The sequence below is a fragment of the Plecotus auritus genome (genome assembly GCF_963455305.1).
Source record: "Plecotus auritus genome assembly, chromosome: 4".
In the NCBI taxonomy this organism is placed as follows: Eukaryota; Metazoa; Chordata; class Mammalia; order Chiroptera; family Vespertilionidae; genus Plecotus; species Plecotus auritus.
The window spans coordinates 156,467,734-156,490,266 of NC_137775.1; the positions used below are offsets into that span (position 1 = coordinate 156,467,734).

The 22,533-nt window shown below is 33.4% G+C and overlaps 1 protein-coding gene across 5 annotated transcripts in view; it reads right to left on the bottom strand.

Moving 5' to 3' along the window:
- Window positions 1–1,084: 1,084 nt before the first annotated feature.
- Window positions 1,085–22,533, bottom strand: part of PCLO (piccolo presynaptic cytomatrix protein) — a 309,161-nt gene continuing 287,712 nt past the window's right edge. For all 5 annotated transcript variants that reach the window (XM_080663233.1, XM_080663234.1, XM_080663230.1 and 2 more), the window contains 3 exons: window positions 4,522–4,656; window positions 3,997–4,142; window positions 1,085–2,232 (listed from right to left, as the gene is read on the bottom strand). In XM_080663233.1, the coding sequence (XP_080519359.1) occupies window positions 2,092–2,232; window positions 3,997–4,142; window positions 4,522–4,656 (422 nt within the window). In that variant the 3' untranslated portion in view covers window positions 1,085–2,091. The remainder of the gene's footprint in view (window positions 2,233–3,996; window positions 4,143–4,521; window positions 4,657–22,533) is intronic.

A 22,533-nucleotide genomic window follows, 5' to 3' on the forward strand; every position in this document is an offset into this window, starting at 1 on the left:
GTTTTGTCAGAGAAGGAAGGATAAAAAAAATAGAGGAAAGAATAAATGATTATTATCTTTCTTAGACTGAGGAAGAGTGAATTTGTATTTTTTTGTTAAAGATATATAACCTGGGATAAAAAATTCTTTTACTTTTAATGTTTTACATTTAATCAATTCCTTTTGAATTTAAAGTATGCTTTCTTTAAACATGAGAAAATTCAATATCCAAATAATATATTTGGAGATGATTTCTCTAAACTCACTAAAACCTCACCCTTCAATAAAGAAGCAGCATTTAAGCTTAGAATGCTCTGAGAAGCAATTTAATTAATTTATTTTGGGATAGAATATGGGAATGGGATAAAATCAGTATGTTAATTTATAATAACTGAATTTACAAATAATTTTTATTTAATTCTTAAAATTTTCAGATTAAGTGAAAATGTATATTTTAAAGTAAAAAATTATTTTTGGAACTAATATACTGCTCTTACCCATGATAATGTGTGCCATTGGTTAGGAGGATGCTTTTTTGCATATAAAATTTGAAAAATAAAAAGCTGCATAATAATTATTCCTCACTTATGTATATAAAACTATACTTGGAAATGTGCTTTCATTTTCTCTCTCAGATCACTTAGTTTGATCATCCTAACGTTCCACCAGGAAGGCTAGAAATATTTAATTTTTTTATCCTACAAATAAGGACACTGGGGGAAAGTGAGTTTAAGTGACATGTGCAAGGTGACCCAGTTAGTCAGTGGCAGAACCAAGACCCGAAGGCAGGCTTTTAAATCCCAGTTGAGTGTGTTTCCTACCACTGTGTGTTACTTCCTTTGTTAATGTTGTTGGCTGATGGAGGAGAGGATGCTTCCTTTTAGTGACTTAGACATTGGTCCTTTCATTCTATACCATTAAAATAGCTGAAATTATATTTAAACTTCAATATAATGTTAACTTTGCACATATTTTCCCAATATGAACAAAATTGATCACTGTGATATTGTCACTAAAAGAAGAAAATGGAGCAGAGAGAGAATTTGAGTCTGGGATCAGGGTTTTCATTATACAATCAGTTAATGTGTTAAGAAAAAAAACAATTATGGAAAAGCAGAAAATGACACCAGTTTAATGAATCAGTGCCACAGATTACTAGGATTTGTTTGCCAGAGGAATAATTTTCACTCTGTCAATACATCACTCAAGAGAAATGAAATACATGGTATAATACATTCATTTGTAATTCCACAAAATTATCATGCTTCCTAGAACATACCAATTTAATCTATGTCCTTTGGTATGTAGGATGAAAATGTCTTGATTTAAGGGTAAGTTATGAAGAATTTGTTTTCAACCAAGGTCCCAACATTTTGTGGTGCAATATTCTTCCTTAGCCATTCCTGGCTTTATTTCTAGATAAATGTAATCCCATTTCTACTTAGTATTATCTTCATTCTACCTTACTTCCGATTGTACAAATGTGCTTTTACAACATGGATTCCAAAATTAGTGTGGTTTAGCCTTGTAACATTTAGACACAGAGAAAACCATAATTTCTACATTTTTGGTTCTCTTTTTCCTATGACCACAACTACCTTACTTCTAGTCTTGGACACATATTGTAGGTGTATCCTATGAAACAATCTCAGAACAATAAATTGTCTGAGAAGATAAAAGAAAACTTTTGAAAACAGATTACATCAGTTCTTTCCTTTCAACCAAGGACTGTTTGCATAAAGGACTACTTTTGTCTGCATTAGAAACCACTTTTAATCTTTGAGCCTCTGCCTTTAGCTCTAGCTCAACTCTGCTCAAAGATTTGCGCATCAAGTAAGCAAACATTTTCTCACTGTCTTTCTTGACAGCTGCAAGAAATCCAAGGTCTCAGAGCTCCTTTTCCTTTTGGCCTTCCACAGATGAAACGCTTTCAATTGAGTTTCTTTCTGTGTTTCACAACAACACGCTCACAAGGCTTTAAGTATGTTTTTGCCTGTTGTTCCTCCTCTCATGTTTACCCCTGAAAACATAGCTTAATACAATAGTATCCAACTATAGACTTGATTTGAGATCATTTAGTGCAGTTTCTATAACCTGAGCAGACACATTTCTTCAATGGGTTTGAGTAGAACTGACCAAAAGTTTGTGCCAGTTGACTATTCTTTTTCTGAGATCCACTTTGTCAAGCCAGACACAGGCTTCACCAATCAAGGTCTTTTTCATAAATTTCCCTCCATTGGAGAAAAGTAAAATCTAGAAAAAAGAGCCGAAATTATATATACATGTGTATATTTTTCAACCTCTTTTAAGGACATTTGTCATCAAAGAAATCGCACAAACAATAACAGGACTTCCCACACTGGGGATCGAGGTGTGGTAGCAGGCATACTTGTAAGTGAACTAATACCAAGAATGTCTTCAAAAGATTTGCACATGAATTCACATTAGCATTTCCCATCAAATTTATCATATTTCCACAAATTCATGATCGTTCTCCCTCTCGGTCCCTTCTCTAGCTACTTAATCTCTGTAAATGAGACATTTGTTCACGCAGACTGTAGTCTCCTTTAAATTTTTATTCTCTCTCATTCTAATATAAGTTAACTCTCTCAATTCAGTTTTTGCTTTGTAATAGCGTATATATTTGTCTCTGAAGGCCTTTTGTACCATGGTCTTCTCTTACCATATTTTTTCATCTCTTTCCTTCCTTCTTCTTTTCCCTCCTTTCTTCTTTTTTTAAAAATATGTTTTTACTGATTTTTAAGAGGAAGAGATAGACAGAAACATTGATGAGATAGAAACATCAATGAAGAAGAAGCATGGACCAACTGCCTCTGCACACCCCCTATTGGGGATTGACCCAGCAACCACAGCATGTGCCCTGACCAGGAACTGAACCAGTTGGTGCATGGGTCGATGCTCAACCACTGAGCCACACCGACTGGGCTCCTCGTTTATCCTTTAAAAAATATATCTTTTTTATTGATTTTAGAGAGGAAGGGGGAGGGATAGAAAGATAGAAACATTAATGATAAGAGAGTGTAACTGATTGGCTGCCTTCTACATGCCCCACACTGGGGATCGAGCCCACAACCCTGACCGGGAATCGAACCATGACCTCATGGTTTATAGATTGATGCTCAACCACTGAGCCACGCTGGCTGGGCCTCTTTTATTTTTTATTTCTACATCTACTGAAGACATATGTACAAGCATTGTATTAGGCTGTGGAACAAAGAACACTGAAAATCAAGTCTTTGCCCTAGAGAACCTGTTAGTATACAAGCAATGACAGAGAAGTCTATAAATTATTTTACAAGACAGATTGGGATTGGCTGCTTAATAAGATAATCAAAATGTTATATGAATAAGGAGTGTTGAATTACATCTAGGTTCATCAGTAAAAGGCTGAGTTTACATGAAAAGATGTGGAGTACTGTGATGAATGAAGAGAGATGGAGAAGAGCTTATTTAAGGAGAGCAAAAATATAAGCAAGGGATTCGAGGCTTAATCTTATTTGAAAAGATTCTGCTGTGACTGAAATATAGAGTGTGTGGAAAGGTATATAAAAAGATAAGATAAAACCAAATGAATTAGAACTCACCTTAGAGGACTCTGAATGAGTCAGGATACTGGGAAGTGTTTGAGGGGCTTTAATGTAACCTAGCCAGTGTTTTAAAAAGATACATCAGCCATCAGTATCATGAAATGTATTAAAAGGGTAAGACACTGATAGCAAGTAGGCCAGGTATAGTGTTGAAATGATTTGAATAACAAAGATGAGAACCCAAAGAGGATTAGTGGTATTGAGCATGGAAATAATTGTCTATAGCTAATTGGATGGGTTGTTTGTGGAATCTTAAAGGGACCCTAAAGGGATGACACCTCTAAGAATTAATCAACTTGTAAAATATAACATTGTATAAGATAAGGTTATAAATATTGAATAACTGAGTGGAAAATAAATACTGTATGAATAAATATGTTGAAATAGTAACTGTATAATGCATAATCACCTGAAGAGAATGTCCAGCAGGACTTAGGCTGAATCGAAAAGTTTCATTGAATGAAGGCTCTCGATCATGTCTACATACTCTCGTTTTTTTCTTGATCACCTTTTTTTGGGTAGAAATGTTCATCACATATATTTTCACATATAAATCTGAAAATAAGAATTCAGCTTGTTAAGTGTCCATTAATCATACAATGTCCTATTAAAAGCATTATAATTGTACACTGAGTACTCTCTTATAATTTACACAAAGCCAGCAGATTGTGTTCAGTTTGTTCCAGACAACATAAAAGGATTAAAAGGTAACATCAATTTTCTCAGCAATTTAAATTTGTTTTCCAGTTGTATAATAAATGAATCACCAAGTTTATGTGTTGAAAAAAAATCTCACTAAAAGCCAATAAAATATTAACTTATTCTATATAACAGAAATTTCTTATTTCACATTTTTTTCAGATATATTTGGTATACAGCCCAACTTTTAGTTCATATTTTTCAAACTATTTAGGACATATTCCTAATCAGATACCTGGTAAATGATCAGGAGATTTAAATTTGTAGGTGATATTTCTGCATTGGAGAATTTCAACTACTAGTTGTTCACCATCTGTCTTCATTTCCCTCTTCAATGCAATCTTTATTTCTCCCATTACCTGAGTTTTAACTGTAAGAATTAAAAAAAACTGTTAAGAAATATATACACAATCGAGGAAAAAAGAGACATATGTAAAACTTTAGAAAAAAAAGAAATACATTTATTAAATATTTAGTTGAAAAATTCATTCAATCATTGAGTGTTTGTCAATTACTAAACACCTTATTACATCCTACAGATAAATAAAATATGGTCCTAGCCCTTAAAGAATTTAAGGTCTCATAGGAGATTGATAAATTATATATCTACAACGAAGTATATAAAGTATAATGATAAGTTAGTAATAAGGAAGTTATGGAGGTCATGCAAGTAGATAAATAGTACTCAATTATAGATTTTTTAAGCTAAAATAGGTGATAGTTGTAACTATAGGAACAAAGAAATACAAAAAAAATGATGTGATTCTAGTATAATAAGAATGAATGTCATATGAAATATGAGAAGTTGTTTGCCAATAATTGCTCATTACCAGACTTCTCAAGAACACTTAACAAAATTAAATGTCATTGTGTGTTACTTCTGCTTCCTTTTTATTTCTTTTGTAAAAGAAATAGTGAACAAAAGCACATAGTAATAAAATTGCACAAGGGAAAATACAATGAGTGATTTGAATGAATCTGAGCCTGGCCGGTGTGGCTCAGTGGTTCATCAACTATGAACCAGGAAGTCACAATTAGATTCCATGTCAGGGCACATGCCCAGGTTGTGGACTCAATCCCTAGTAGGGTGCATGCAGCAGGCAGCCGATCAATTATTCTCTTATAATTGATGTTTCTCCCTCTCCCTTTCTCTCTGAAATCAATAAAAATATATATTTAAAAATAATAATAAATAAATGAATCTAATGTATTTCTTTTCAATGTTTATCTTGAATCTTTATATTTTTTAAGAAGTTAGGCATGCTAGGTCATATTCTTTATTAATTTACCCTTTCCTCTATCAGTTCATACATTTATTCACCAACAAATATTTTACTTCCCACCCCATTCTGTGTTAAGCACCCTGTTAGGAAGAATTGATCCAATAGTGAGCCAAACCATATATGCTTATTGATTTTATGGTTTTTCTGTCTATTGAAAAGAAATTCATTAATGAAATATTTAAATCGATAAATGTATAATTAAAAAGAAAGAAATAGTTATGAAGTGCCAGAGCATGCATGGTTCAGAAGAGACTGAGGAAGTGCTGCTTGAGTTGAAACCAGAAGGATGAGAAAAAATTAACTAAGTGAAATGGATGGTTAAGAACATTCTAAAGAGAAGGAATACTGTGTTCACTAAGGGAACATCATGGGCCTACAAAACTAAATAAATGTCCATGTTAGTATAACATTGTTAATTGATGCCACGTTAAGAATTTGGTTTTAACCTTTAGAACATTAGAAATTTATTGAAGGTATTTAAAAATAAATACAGATCATTTGTTTTCAGACATATTGGTCTTAGGACCTCTGCATACTCTTAAAAAAATGGAGGGCCATCAAAGAACTTTTGTTTGTGTGGATTATAGCTATCAATATCATAAATTTAAAATATTGAATTAAAATGTAAAATTACATATTTAAATATTTATTGCTTTAGTTAAAATGACAATAATACATATATAAATATTTAATGAAAAAGAACCATATTTTCAAAAATAAAAATAATTAGTGAGGAGTGCTGTTTTATATTCTTTGAAATTTCATTAATGTTTTGCTTAATAGAGGACTGCTGGATTCTCATAATTTTACTACATTAAATATTCAACATGTTGTTTTAGTTAAAATATATAAAGTTTAGTCTTATACAGATATAGATATATAGTTGGAAAGGGAGAAGTATTTTAATATCATTTACAGATAATTTTGGACAATTTTTGATACTACATTAAAACATGACAAGTTTCTTTAAGATTAGTGGATATGTGAAATCTAAAACTATATTATTAAACTTTTTGAACTATTACTGTAAACTACATCAGTCTATCTTGCACTTTGAATGGATCTTTTAACTGTGTCTGAATTGGTAACATCATATACATTAATTTTGGAATATACCAGTTCATTGAGTTATGCAGGTCTTCAAAATGTTGACACATTTCATACAATATTAAAAGCACATCTGTAAATATCATTATTAATATCATCAAAAAGTCTTTGAATATTGAGACACTATCAAACTCAGGAAGGAAGATACAAGTTTTCCAAAATTCTATTTTTACTTAAAAGCTTTTATCATTGGCAACAATCATCAATTGTTTTGCTTAAAATGACAAGCTTGCTTTGTTATATTTTGAAAATAAGCAGTTTATCAGTTGTACTTTTAAGTAAAAATAATATTTCTTGTTTAAAAAAGCTAGTTTAGCTTACAACTCAAAAAAAGTTGCACAGATATATTTTCATAAGTCAACCATCATATTTTGGTATGCAGCAGAAGTTTTTGTGTGTATTACCCATACGGAGAATATCAGAAAGAAATGTATTTAAGGATCTAGGCTTAATAACAATAGTTTTAATTTCTTTATCATGGATATCCTTATGTAAAACTGGCAATTTCCCCCTCAATAAGTGCATGGTGGTAAAAAGCAAGTAAGTAAGTAAGTAAGTAAGTAAGTAAATAAAGTGACTGTTATTAAATAAAGTACAGTTTGGTGCCATTGGCTTCATTTATGCTAAATCACCAGAAGTTTTCTGCCTTTGCAATATTAATGTAAAAGTCAATACAATAGAAAGGTAAATAATATCTTAGTATATTTAAAACAAATACTTTTAATCTGATGGAGGCACTTAAACAATTTTGGAAACCCACAGGGCTTTCCACACCATGCTTTGAGAATGACTATTATAGACTGGAGTTAAATAATGTGCGAGAAGAAGCAAAATAACAGAAATGAGCAAAATTGTAAAAATATTATAGTTATTTAATTATTTTGACTTAATTTTGTCCCATTTTGGGGATATGGTTGTTTTGACATATCTCTTTGCTGGATTAATTAACTTTTTTTATTAAACTTATTTAGATCTTTATATCTAGATATACCCTGACATGTGGAAAAGTATCTATAAATACCATGGCTTATTCTGTTCTCTTTCTTCTGTCAAAAAACTAATACTAAGGTCCAAACAAACAAAGTTGTCCTGTATATGTTTTATAAACTGAAACAAAAATCTTCTAGATAGAGTTAAATCATAAAAATTCAGTGGCTAATGATTATAGATACTTCACAGTAGCTAGATGTTAGCTTTACTCTTAAGAAACTCAAGAAAATAAGGGCAAATCAAAGATTTTAGGTACAGCTAAACTGTGTTTCAAGTGTCAAGCTTATAGCTTTAAGCATAAAATAACTCAGAAATACTGTACAAAGGTTAATTCTCAGATATATATATATATATTTGCATTTCATCAAACCAAAGAGATAACTAGAGAAACTGCAAAAGAACTGATGGTGAGTATTTAACATGTTAAACTGTATAACTGAGACTAAACCAAGAATGAGGACATAGGTGGGTGAAAAACAGCATGTGTCATACATTCTGACAGAGTATAAAGGATGAAACTAAAATTAATGGTAGAGAAGAAAGAGAAAGTGGAAAGTAGATGAGATTATTGATTTTTTGTACAGTAATAGGCAGATGACAAGGATGCCATGTAAAATTGACAAACCAGATAGTAAATGGTTAAATAAAAAAGAGCAAGCATTATAAAAGGTATAAATAAGAAGAAAATAATCTTAAAAATATACAAAGATTTCTTAATTACAAAAGAAATTTAAAAAAATAAAGATAGCAAATAGAGAAAAGAAATATAACATAATATACACACTAATTAAAAAACAAAATGCTTGGTTGCAATCGGACATATCTATTATATCAACAAACACGAATAGGTTTAGCTAGCCTATTTGTAAAAAGATTATTTTTATTGGCTCACAAAGCAAAGCTTAACTATACTAAAATTAGTTTTGTTTCAAATAATCAAAAGTATACAAATTATAAGCTATGTCAGGCATGTGGAAACAATAAGAGAGTCTGAGTTCTTATTATCAGACAATAGCATTCAGGTCAAGATGCAATAAACAAGACACAAAAGAGGACACTTTATCAAGTTAAAAGTACATAAATAATAATGAGAATACAACAATTATGAATATCTATGCACCACTTAAATAAGCTGAAACTACAAAACAAGATGTAAAGATGTAGAAGATGTAAAGCACAATAAAAAGAATAATAATAATAGACTTTAACACAATATTGTAGTACAAGACAGGTCACACAGACTAAAATAAGTAAAGACATAGAATATTGAGATGCCATAGTCAAAATAAAGCAGATCTCGTGGCTATACATTTTTTAAACACTACAACTTGATAATAGATAATATATCTTTTTCTCAATTATATGTGGAACATGCATTGAATTACAAAGTTGAGCATGTATTGAGTGACAAAGAAGACATCAATAATTTCTATAAAATGAAGCTATTACAAACACCGTCTGATCACACACACAAAAATAAACCTTCTGTTAAACAATTCTTGCAATGGCAAAATACAGTGAGAAAATATAGAAGTTCTGAAAGGTAATGGTAATTAAAACATTATGTATCAGAATCTATGACAGTTACAGTAATGACAGAGGAAAACTGACAGTTTTAACACCTATATTATTTAAAACAATAATCAGACTAAAATGTATATGTATTAATACTCTGTTAACAAAAATTTAAAAATACAATTAATTTAAACTTCTAACTCCAAAAGCTAGAAAAAAGAACAACAAAGTAAAACAAAAGAAAGGAAGAAAAACAGAACAAGGAACATAATCATAAAGACACACATTAAAATTAATGAAGTAGAGAACAGAAAAATAGTAGAAAAAAAGAATGAATCAAAATTCTGGTACTTGGAATGATAACAACAAAATAGAGAAAACCAAGGATGTATTTAGTCAATGACATGTGGCCTCAATATTATTATTTAGAAATGACATGTGCTTTCTTAATTATGACACTACTATCCTCTCAATTATTTGGTATAAACATTTCAGTGTCATGAACATAACCTTATACTGTCAGCTTATATTCTGTTTACACATTCTCAACAGAAACTGAATTTTTGATGTAATATATTTCTTCAAACTTGTGAGTATCTAGTTCTGGTTACTTACCATTTAAAATAAGTATAAACAAGCCTATTTAAATCAATCTGTTCTTTTTTAAAGACCTTCACAGGAATATAAAGATTCTTCAATGTAAAAATAAGAAAATAGGACAGACTTAGAATCTCCTTTCTTTAATATTTAAAAACTAAGAAAAAAAAGTAAAATTAGGAAAGTGTTAAGTAGTAGCAACCAAAAAAAGTATAGGCTACATGTCTTGCCAGAAACCCCCAAAAGTGGTGTCTACACATGAAAAGGCAGATTCTGGGAAGGCACAGCTTAGCAACATTTCTGACCACATCATGTATCAGAAAATCTTGCCAGGAAAAGAATGATTGATTAACAAAACCTTGAGAATGATCACTAAGTCCCCATCATAGAGAAGTAGATGAGCAATGAGAGTAGGCAGTCCCAGAAAAGTCATACTGAAACCCTTGAGAGCAGCAGTCTTGACTCATCACTAGGAAAATCTGTGGTGTTTCAGTGGAATCAGGAAAAAACAACCAAGCTCCAGTATAAAGTAGAGGAAAAAAATCCAAAGCTAAGAGTATCTTTTCATTGGAAAAAGACATACCTCAACGTGGCGTGAACGCTGGCCCAAGATAGATAGATGATAGATGATAGATAGATAGATAGATAGATAGATAGATAGATAGATAGATAGATAGATAGATAAAATGATATCTTGAAAAAGAAAGCAAAACTTAGTCATCCAGGGTGCAAGTCTTATCGATAAAACAGCAATTTTTCTTTTCTCCAAAGCCATAGAAAAGTGAATAGAACTACTGCTCCATCTCTCAAAGCCTACGTGGAATAGGGGAAGACAAAAAGAATTCTGACATGGTAAGGAGGGAGTCAAGAAAAACTCTCACTCTTTAGAGCCAATAGAGGTTGTGGACAGAATTGATCACACCAATGAGAATGATGAAATGAAACAGCAGGACAAATTTTTCTGGGAGAAATTCACTTTCATAGGTTATATTCCATTTTTATAGGCCTTAAAAACTAACACATATGTAATTTATTGTTGTTTTCTACTTTCTTACTTGGGTAGGAAGGTGGAATTAAAAACTTGCTAATTGAAGTTCTCAAGTCATCACATTGCCTGCTTTTTCCTAGATGGTTAAATATATATGCTTCAGGGTGTGATACTTGTGAAGTTCTTGATAAGTTTCTCCTACTTGAAAAAATGTTCCAAATTGTTCTTTAATGTTTCTACTAAAGGATGAAAGGGACATGCCTACTGTGGAGGTCTCAAAGGAAAAATGTCTTAATTGTGAGTCATCACTAGCCATCATGCCTGCCCTTTTTCAAAGTATCAGAATGCCTTTTCATTAGAAACAGGTACATAGATAGTGACAAAAACGTCTTTGTCCACTGTGACCACAGGGCTCAGAAAAAATAAATTCAGGAGAATAGAGAATAACTTTTATTTAAAATATAATAGTTCTCTGAAATAATAGAAGAATAAATCTGTGGATCAAAAGAGCATCCTATATTCCTGGAAACATTGGTAAGCTGAAACACTGATATATCTCATTTAAAGTACCCCGATAACAAAGAAAACATGTTTAAAGGGTTCAAGGAAAGAAATAAGTTCCCTGAAAGAGTACACTGGGGAAAAGAAACAGAAAGCATTTCTGAAATATTTAAAAGACCACAGCAGAGAATATAGTAATGGAGAGGAGGGGAGGGGAGGGGAGGGGAGGGGAGGGGAGGGGAGGGGAGGGGAGGGGAGGGGAGGGAAGGGAAGGGAAGGGAAGGGAAGGGAAGGGAAGGGAAGGGAAGGGAAGGGAAGGGAAGGGAAGGGAAGGGAAGGGAAGGGAAGGGAAGGGAAGGAAGGGGAAGGGAAGGAAGGGGAAGGGATATTTGAAGAAGAAATCTAGTGGAAGGTAATGTAAGAGTGCTGATTTCCTTTAAGAAGAGAATTAATAAAAATTAAATTTGAAATATGATATTAAAATCATAATTGTTCAACCTTTTCAATACTCATTCTTAAATCAACAATAATTTAGTTTCTTAAACTTAGTGAGATATTTGGTAAAGTAATATGGCTAAAATACAGATTGGGCAAAAGAAGGTTTACAGTTGCGAGTGCTCAAGAGTTTATTCTTGTACTATTATCCATACAAACAACTATACTTTTACCCAGCCCTGTACTTATTGAAATTAAACTATCCCCTTTACTGTGATATATTCTCTTCATTAAATTAAAAAATATAATCATTTTGACAAAAAGCATGAATAATTTAATTCCATGTTAACAAAATTGTGTCTATGTCTTTAGCTAGTTAAAATGCTCCAACTAAGTATAATTGTAAAATTGGCCTATCTTTATTTTCCACAGCTTTCTTTTTCATACTCTCAGGCACTTCATTCTCCATTAAGATACGCAATGCTCTTTCCACTTTTTGTTTTCTCAGAAAAAAAAGTTTACTTATACTTTACCTTTGAAAAATGTGTGTGTCATATCTACATGCACACATTTATACACATACTTATATCTATATTTTCATATATCTAATTTATATTTGTAGAAAATACTATCTTAAGAAAACATTACAATTAACAAAACATAATCAGATTTCACAACAAGAAATAAGGTTGGTACAAGCCCCATTTTAGACAAGAAAACAGTGGCTTGGATGTTCTAAGTAACTTGCCAAATTGTTTAGTGGCCCAGTTAGGGCTCTATTCTCTTATGAACACTTTACATATTTTTATGAATAAGATTTTAAAAATACTGACTAATTTATGTAGATATTCATTTAAGAATATTTATTAAAATGTTTTCAGAATAAAATGATTTTTAGGGGCTATTTTGGTACTTTATTTTAGCCACAAACAGGACCTTAAATGCAGATAAGGCATAGCAAGCAATTCTTTTAGGTGTTTAAACAATAGCTAGAAGTTATTGTCTACAATACATATACACATTAGGTCACTTATGCAGGTTATTTATATTAAACAACAAAACAGCAATAAACACTTTCTTAAATATTATGAGATTTTATATGGAATTGACTTAAACATGCAAAGTGATTTAAAATAAGTGACTATTGATTAACAAGTATTTCTTTTTATTTATATTATTGGTATCTATAACATTTAACTGGACATAGTATAAGTTGAGGTTTATTCTCTCTCAGAATTCTAAGAATTCTCTTGTAACCTGAGCAGCTTTAGCCAAGGCAAGACAATTTTAGCAAAAAATCTCTTTAGAGGCAGTGTTTAATTAACTGGCAATAAATAAAATGTGAAAAAGAAGGAAAAAATAGTATTTTGTAAAAGGAATGTCTGTGTAAGGAAAAAAAGCAATAGAGTGAATAAAATTCGCACTAACACTTAGATTCTTTGCATTTACAAACAAATACTTCCTATCATTGCCACAGGTCACTTTTGCTAGCTAACAAATCTAAATTGGTGTGGATAAGATGTATATTTAGCTCTGATAGTCTATCACCTCATAAATTGTTTTCTTGCTTCTACCACTCATTCCAAATTTAAGAAAAGCCTAATATGGAATTAAGATGGATTTTTAAAACCAGGTATTCTGGTTTCTAGCTTTGTGAGATGGCATACCAGTCTTAAATATATCTGCTTTGTATTTTCTCATCTTATAAAGTGAAAATATATAATAAGATTATTTATAGACTATTTATGATATCTCTTTCAGCTTTATGGTTTAATAAATTTTTGGACACATTGTGATATTATCTGAATATTACTTAATCCTGGCCCTGTACTAAACATCTTCTGTTTTAAATAATTTTTGTTGTTTACTCAAACTTTTAAAACCCAGTCATTTCAGAAAGTCTAATTAATGTTCTAATACCTGCCAATAGCCAAAGTAGTGATGCATATTTCCTTATGTTTAATTGCATTTCCCTTCCTTTCAATTGTTTCTGTTCTATCAGTTTCAGATCTAAACAATACATTCTTTAAATGCTAGCATAATAAAGGTAAATTGTTAGCACAATGCCTAAAATATTAATTATTCAATAAGCACAAATTCTTTTTATTTCTCAACACTTGATGCAATGGAAGATAAATTTTTACACCTAGCAAGCATATCTAAACTATTAGGTCAATTGTTCAATATATTCAAGTAACAAACAAGCAAAATGTCTTGAAATATTCATATAAGTCAATATTTAAAATTGAAATTTCCAAATAAAATTGATTTTCCACTTGCTGAGCCTGTTACAGAGAGGAAATCAGCTTGCTATAATTTGTTCTATTCACTAATCTTCCTCTATAATTTTCAAGCAGGCATATTAACCCTGCCCTAGAATCTATAATAATTTTACTTTCCATGCTGAAATTACCTCTTTCTTCCAAAAATTCCAAGTAATACTCAATAATTTGACTGTGGTACTTAATAATTATCTGTAATTGGTACTTTCCTTTTCTTTATACCATGCACTTGAGTAGCAAGGAAAGCTACTAGATGTTTTAATAATTCTGGTAATCTTATTTGTATTGAATTTCATCTCCTGGCATATCACTGTTTTCCAGAGGCTGTAAGAAAGCCACTTATATGTGTTAACTTAATTCTCAGAAACATGTTCTCTGGATGAAGGTTCTTACCTATTCAGAACACTTAATATTCAGGACTAAATAAAAAGAGTTAAGAAATATAGTTTCTGGAGATTTATCCTAGTAATGTAATGTTTGAAGGGGGAAGCAATAATGGAACTATTTCATTTTATAGTGTAGTAAATTGTATCTACAGTGAGATCTTACTCTCACTGTAAGATCACATAAAGTCGACACTTGATAAATCAGCTTGCTCTGCCAATGAAAATGACCCCAGGCAGCTAGCTCCATTATACTTTCTACCTCTGTATCCCACGGATGACTATAAGTGTTTGGGTCCAGCACTTTTTACTAACACATATTATTTATTAGTAAAGAGTTAAAAGAGATTTCCTAAGATAGGATTTGTTAAGTGCTTTGTGATCAGATATAAGTAATTTCTTTCCAGTACAATTCAATGAATTTGGTTTTCAAGAGAAAAATGAATCTTGACCCCAAATGTATTTCATGAAATCTAAGTTTCAGTTCTCTCAGAGTTTAAGTATACACTCATCTGTAACCAAGTGACAAGGAGAAAATTCTGAGATGTCCTAAATTAAATTGCAGCAGACTGGAGGGGAGAAGGAAGAGACAAGAGAGTTTAAGCAGTTAACAACTGCAGGGCTAAACCAACAAAAGACTGCTTATATTCCTGAGTGTGTGTTGAAACTTTGAGTTAACTTCCAAGTTTATCTAAAAATTAATTTCTAAGATTATCTAGAGAGACTAGCCAACCACCAGACATCACCTCACCCTGCTTATAGACATGATCTTTCTGGACTGTTGGCCACACCGATGCAAAAGAGCAAACACTTTTTCATTATGGACTCTGTACCTATCCAGAGCTAGCCCAGCTTCACCTTCTCCCACCCCTTTTCTCTATGGCCAATGTAAATTCTTTCAAAATAACTTACATTTTTCTTCCCCAAACTCATTGTATGAAAGAGCCCATTAGCCCTAGGACGGCAGAAAGGCTTGCCTTTTCCATCCAGCCCTGCTGTTAGGCTCAGACTGTACACCCCAATCTGGCCTTTTTTTCTGTCTAGCGGCGGCTCAATAAACCCTTTCTTAAAAAAAAATCAAAAAACAAAAAAACAAAACCTTTTGGTCTTAAAGGTTATTTTTCAACACAAGTGAACAGTATTGTGATATTCTGCATGATGAATGCCAATTAAATAAAATTAACACAAGTTTCTGTCATTATCTCATTTTTTCCTCAAACATGAAATAGAGGTATTTTAATTTCACTTTCAAAAAAGGAGACTAAATTTTAAGTTGGCTAATTTTCTGTAAGTCACATAGCTAGATTAGATATATCTAACAAGACCTGAGGTTATTGTCAAAATTGTGATAATGTCTTTATTATATGAAAGAGGCCTGCAATAGGGCTTCCTGTGGCGGTCTCTGCCGCCCCACCTGCTTCCCTCCCTTCTCCACTGCCCCGCTTGCTTGCTTCTCTGCAGCTTCGCTCCCTTCTGCAGTGCTTGGCTTCCTTCTAGGCTGTCTTCAGTCTTTGCTCTGCGCCTGGATATGCAAATTAACTGCCATCTTCGTTGGGTTAATTTGCATACTCACTCCTGGTTTGTGGGCGTGGCTTGTGTGCATAGTGGAGGTACGGTTAATTTGCATGTTTCTCTTTTATTAGATAGGATAGTAATTGTATGCCAAATTCAGGTAAATGCTTCTGAGCTTATGTGTGTTGAGGGGAGGGTGCTTGGGATTTAGCGGGTCCCTCAGGATTTGTGGGAAAGTTGTCCTGAAAAGACCAGGTACAATCAAGAGAGAGAGAGAGTACATGCTCACCTATTTCCTTTCCAAAGCATTCATTTATGAACCTATACTGCTTGACTTGTTACATGTAGGGAGTTATGATTTACTTAATGGTAACAACAATGCATTCAATTTATTGGATGACTCTTTGTGTTCCAGGCACCTTAGGTATTATCCTCTGCAGCCTTAAAGTGCAAGAGCTGTGCCTATTTACCCTTGCCTTTTTATCTCATTGAAAAGATATCTAGAATATATTAGATGTTCAATGAATGAATTTGTAAAATTTCTCTGATCTTTACAGGAAATATATAAGGTACCTATCATTTCTGCCTAGGTTTTAAGGAAGTGATTTAGCAAGTCTGATTCAAAAGCCCATACTCTTCCTACTAAACTAAGGTGAGGCCACCAAAGTGAGATATTTTTGGATTTCCCCCCAAACCTATAGTTTCACCCAAAATAAATGCTTGTATGCTACTTTATTAATTTCATTCTGTTTGCATATATATCCGAGCCTCTATTATTCAAAGCTATGCAGTTACATCTGAATACTTGTCATGTCCCAGGGCTGAGTGGGGCTGAGGGAGGAGGCATTTTGTTATGGTTTCATTAATTTTTTTTTCCAGTGGAGTAGAGTTCTGTAAGCTTTTCTTTAAACCAGTATTTGAAACAACCCAGATTCAAGGAGATGTTTTATACAATAAGGCAGGCATTCTGGCTTAATATGATTTAAGAGTTCTGTGAAAGTAGGGCAAGCCTGTACATTCTCTCTGTGTTCTGTTCCATAAAGAAATCCTTTCTCTCTGAGACAAAGCCAGAGAGAACATAATTTTAGTAGGAATAAATAGATTTTTCTGATTGATCTTCTTCAATGTTTTGGGCAGTTTTTGTTTTGGTACAGGCTTCTTAGCATTCATTTTACTGTGACTGAAAATAACCAGAGTCCTTTTAAAGTTTTTTTTAATTGAAAGCCTCCTATTATCTTGTACAGGACAAAAATACAAGCAGAAAACAAACAAGAAACTTTTGCCATCAGAAGAAACACTAAGCCCTAGCTGGTTTGGCTCAATGGGTAGAGTTTCAGCCTGTGGACTAAAGGGTTCAGTTACTGTCAAGGGCACATGCCTGGGTTGCAGGCTTGATCCACAGTTGGGGCCGAGCAGGAGGCAGCCAATCAGTGATTCTCTTTCATCATTGATGTTTCTATCTCTCTCTCTCCTCCCTTCTTCGTTGAAATCAATATATTTAAAAAAAAAGAAAAGAGAGAGAACCTATGTGAACATCACATTTACAATGTTTGGAGTTTTGAAATAATTGACAAAAACCTCAGGAAAACAAATCCCAGGATGTGGAGTAGGAGAGCCTGTCATATAAAACAAGAGCTCATGAAGTTCTTTTCCAGAGGAGTGTTAAGCTTAAGAAGTCAAGACTGGCTTCTGGTGTCCACAAGGCCTTGGCTACGGCTCCCATCTAAGTTGTAGAACAAAACAGACCAAGTTGCCCTGACCTTCTAAAAGCAGGCAGATTAACCACCTGGGGGGTAGGGGGGAGAGGGATCTACATATGATTTTTTGAATACAGAGAAACAATAGCATCACCATGTAATGAACTTAAAAAATAAAACCAGGTAATAGTATAGAGTAATAGTAGCTCCTTGAGGAAAAATTGTTTGTAAGAGTGAGACTACCAATTAATGAGAACAACCTCAAGTTTCTTACAGGAGTGGATGGTGACCAAGGCGCCAAATAACCTCTGAGGCAATGAACCTGTGATTACTTACCTGAGGCATTACATGAGGGTTAATTAAATTATGGAAATCAAATGTTTCCATTGGCCCATTACATCATTTATTTTTCTTGGTTCTTAGATTAACTTTACCACTCTTAAAATACAGTGATTTAAAAAAAAAACAAAAAAACTTGTTAATCTTCACCCCAGGAAATTTTCTCCATTGCTTTTTTAGAGAGAGTGGAAGGGAGAGGGAAGAGGCAGAGAAACATCGATGTGAGAGAGACATTGCAACTGGTTGCCTCCTGCATGAGGGCTGAGATTTGAGCCTGAAACCAAGGAACCTGCCCCTGACTGGAATCAAACCGAGGGCCCCTCAGTCTGCAGGCCGATGCTCTATCCACTGAGCCAAATTGGCTACTGAAACATACAATGATTTTAATCCTTTCAATTTTAACTGATTCTTTGGTTTTTCACTTTCTACTAAAGCAAAATCTAGGAATATTTTACTGATCCATTTTATAAAGCTCTTCCTCAATTCTCCCCCTCCCTCCCCAGGTATCATTTTACTCCCAATTCGCTTAACTGCCATGCAAAATAAAAGAACAGATTAGAATTCCATCTCAATTGTTTATTCTCAGTTCTCTCGTGCTAGATATTCTCTGTTGCCTCTTCAGTTCTCCTCTTACCTTGCTTTGCCCCAAGCAGAAAAAAACACTTGAACTTCATCCCCTGGGCGGCCTTTCCCCTGTGACTTCAGTGAGGTTGTAGCAATGAAGAGCCAGCAGGAGATGTGAGGGTAGGAAGAGAGAGGCTGGGATATTTATTGCCTTCTCTCACCCCACCCTCTTTTGCTGGTTTGTTTGCAGTGGCTGTGCCTTGCTACAGAAGCTATGGCTCCTAAGTCAAATCTTCTGTAACATGGCTGGAGCTCTTGCTGGGTTCTGACAGCAGCCTCCCTTCTCATGCTTCATTAGGCCCAGGTGGAAATGGGGCTAGTCTTTTTATACTTCACTTCTCCTTGTTAGTTCCTTTCACCTGTGTAAACGGTCCTTTTATGAAATTCTACTAACTACCCCATTTGAGTGTGTCAACTGCTTCCTGCTAGAACCTCATGGAGCATCAGCAATTTCATATAAAGTTAGACAATCATTCAGGGTTTTGTTTTATTTTGTTTCTCCTTATAGGGAGAAAGGGTCCCTTCTAACTTGAGGTGCCACTTTTAGTTCCCATTAGTCCTGGATCTATCTCTACACTTTGTACTCTATGCCATTGTTCCCGTCATCTTGCGCACATTCCAAACTCTTTTTATCATTTTGTCTTAATATCTCGCAGGTTGATTTCACCCTTGTATCAGTCAGGATAGATTACATTCTGCTGCAGTAACAAATATTACCAAAATATAGGGTGTCCCAAAAAAACGTATACACATACTTTGAATAACTATAAAGGCAGTGTTTATTAAAATACATTTAATTTTCAAAATTGAGCTATCAGCTGTTAAAATGTATATACATTTTTGGGGGACACCCTGTATTAATGATTTAAAATGGAAAGATTTAATACTCTCTCACTGTGAAAGTTGGCAGGGTCTCTGCTTTTTACAGTGACAACATCTTAGGTTGATGGGACAGTCACTTATCTTCTCCTTTGTGACTGCCATGCCCGAAGGAAAAGAGAACTCCACAAATCTCACTCCGCTAATCAAATGCTCAGTGCAGAAATGGCACACATCATGCCTCGGGGGCTACAACTGGTCCAAGGGCCCACTGTATCAGAGAGAGCCCAGTGGTCTTGGAGTCAGAGAAATGAAAATAACCAGCGTTTGAGCAACACTAACGAGCACCAAAGTTTTCTTTGCTCTTTTTCAAAGCTGACTTGGATGTGGACGTTCTTTATTTCATATGAAATTTAGAATAAGTATAATGAGTTCCTCAAAAATACCCAGTTGGTAATTTAATTAGAATTTTATTAGATTTATATTTTGTTGTTCCACTAGAGAGCATGGAATGAGTCTATATTTATTAGGATCTTTTTTATGCTCTTTAATAGGGTCTTTTTTTAAATTTTATTTTATTATTTAAAGTATTACAAATAATAGTACATGTCTCCTTTTTTCCCCTTTAATAGAATCTTAAAGTTGCTTTAAATGGAGCTTAGAAGTTACTGTAGATATCTTTATTATTTTATGTTAACTCCAAGATACTATTTCCATTTAATTCCTTCTTTTTACTGCACTTTAAAAATTCATTTTCTTCTGCATTCTTAAGGAATGCTTTCAGCTATAAGAACAAAAATTTTTTACTTATAATGAATAAATAAATAGGGATTTATTTTTCTAATATAACAAGAATCCTGTAGATTTAGGATTGCCTTTTCAGTGATGAGTTAGAAACCAGGTTCTTTAAATTTTCTCTGTCATTTTCAGTATTTGTTTTCATCCTTTTTGTCTAATAGTTGCAAGATGAATGCTGCTTATCCAGGCATCACATCTACCTTCAAACTCAATAATATGGGTTAGGGACAAAAGGGATTTACATCCCAGGGTTCTTGGGAAAATTAGATGAGCTAACACAGTGCCCAGCATAGTTAAGCTCTCAACAGGTATACGTTATTAACAGTTCTTCCTTATAATAAGGGGAATTTTCCTTTCCAATTTCTATAAACCCCACTTCATTCTGAACCTCAGGTCCAGGCTATATACTATACCACATCCCTCTGCCAGGAATGCCACATTGATAACTCCATTCACTCACTGGTTTATGTGAACAGTGTATCCTGGAATTGGGATGTGCACATCATACTTGTCCATACATGGGTGGCACTGACCTCAGGATTCCAAGTAAATGACACATTCAACATTATTAACATTCTTGATATTCCAGTAAATGACACACTGCATATTTTTATTATTATTATTTTTAATTTTTTCTTTATTGATTAAGGCACTACATATGTGTCCTTATCCGCCCATTGCCCCCCCACCCCACCCCCACTCATGCCCTCGCCCCCCTGGTGTCTGTGTCCATTGGTTAGGCTTATATGCATGCATACAAGTCCTGACACACTGCATATTATTAGTATTCTTGATAAATACAAAACATAGTTGCTGTTAAAGTTGAAATTATTAAGTAGAGAATTTAATAACTCAACTCAAAAGAACAAAAAATACCAAGTTTATTCTGTGGATTATTTGCTACTGCTTTCTATCTCCTTAGCAAACCTGCTACCAAATTCCAGTCTTCCCAAATTGAATGAAGTTAAGCCCCTTTCTAAAAAATATAGCTATCATCTTCATAAGTGCTTCAGCAGCAAAATAAGGAGTCTCCTAGTAGTCTCTCTATACTCAGTTTACATAGTGATACTCGGAATATTATATCTTTTAAGCCCACATAAGTCAGGCATTTTCTTCAAATGATACAGATAATATAAAAGTGCTTGGCGTTATTATCCCTAAAATCAGTAAATCAAACTTTCTTTATTTTTTAAATAAGGTTGACATTATAGGAAATAGATGAATCATAATAATCAGATTGGCTGAGGTATACTGAGAATATATTATTAGGTTTTGCAAAGATTGGTGTGTATCTTTAGCTCATAGTAAAATAATCTTTGAGAACAGACTCAAAGTTACCCCATCATTAGTGGATTGACATAAATGAGTACTCTGAAAAAGAAGAGATAATTATTTTTAAATAATCTGACACCAATAAATATTTTTAAAATTAAAGAAATAAGCAATACTTTTGGAAAGAAAGTTAGACAATAACCTAATGGATTTTTTAAGTTACCAAATTAATTTGTAAATATTCTCTCTTTCAGATAAGATAAAGATGATGCTCTTCAGTATTTTTGCAAAACTCCTCTATAGTTTCTATATTGTAAAGAGTTACCATACTTCTTATTACCATTTATATTCTTTATCTATTTAAAAACACTCTACTATTTACATATCCCTTTTTCTTTCACAGTTAGTATAGAATTTTCTAGCATCTAGGCAAGGTCATGTGTGTGTGTGTGTGTGTGTGTGTGTGTGTGTGTGTGTGTGTGTGTGTGTTGCCATAGTCCTGAATGCTTCAGTTAGATTCACAGATTTCAATGCATTGTGAAAGTGACTTATCTGTAAGTATACACAGAAATACTCTAATGCAAATCTCTTATTTTATCTGTTCAGTATCCCCTGTCTTCTTCCACTGCTACCTTGGGAATGACTGCCCCTAAAATCTATCTGGGTCTGTTAGGTTAGAATTCACCATATTCCATATTCTTTTCCACAATGATTGTTCCAGAGTTGGCATCTGACCCACACAGGAAAAATCAGAGTCCTTCACTTAGGATACTATGAGACAGATTCTCTTTTCCTTTGAGGAAACAGCTTAAATCTGGGTCCCTGAGCATCCAGCAGCTCTTGCCCCAACCTCCTGGAACAGCCTGAGCACAAGGCTCACTTGCAGAGAAAATTGAGAAAAGAGTTGAAAATCTAACACAGGCCAGCGGCTGGTATTTCCTGAGGCCATTTCCACCTATGAATTTCTCAATTAGAATAACCAAAAAACATTCTTTTGCTTGAAGTTAGTTGACATTATATTTTTTTGTCCCTTACTAGTACTGTAAATAAAACTGCTTTATACAGGTATAGTTGGATAAGTATCACATTTTAAAAATGGCACCTT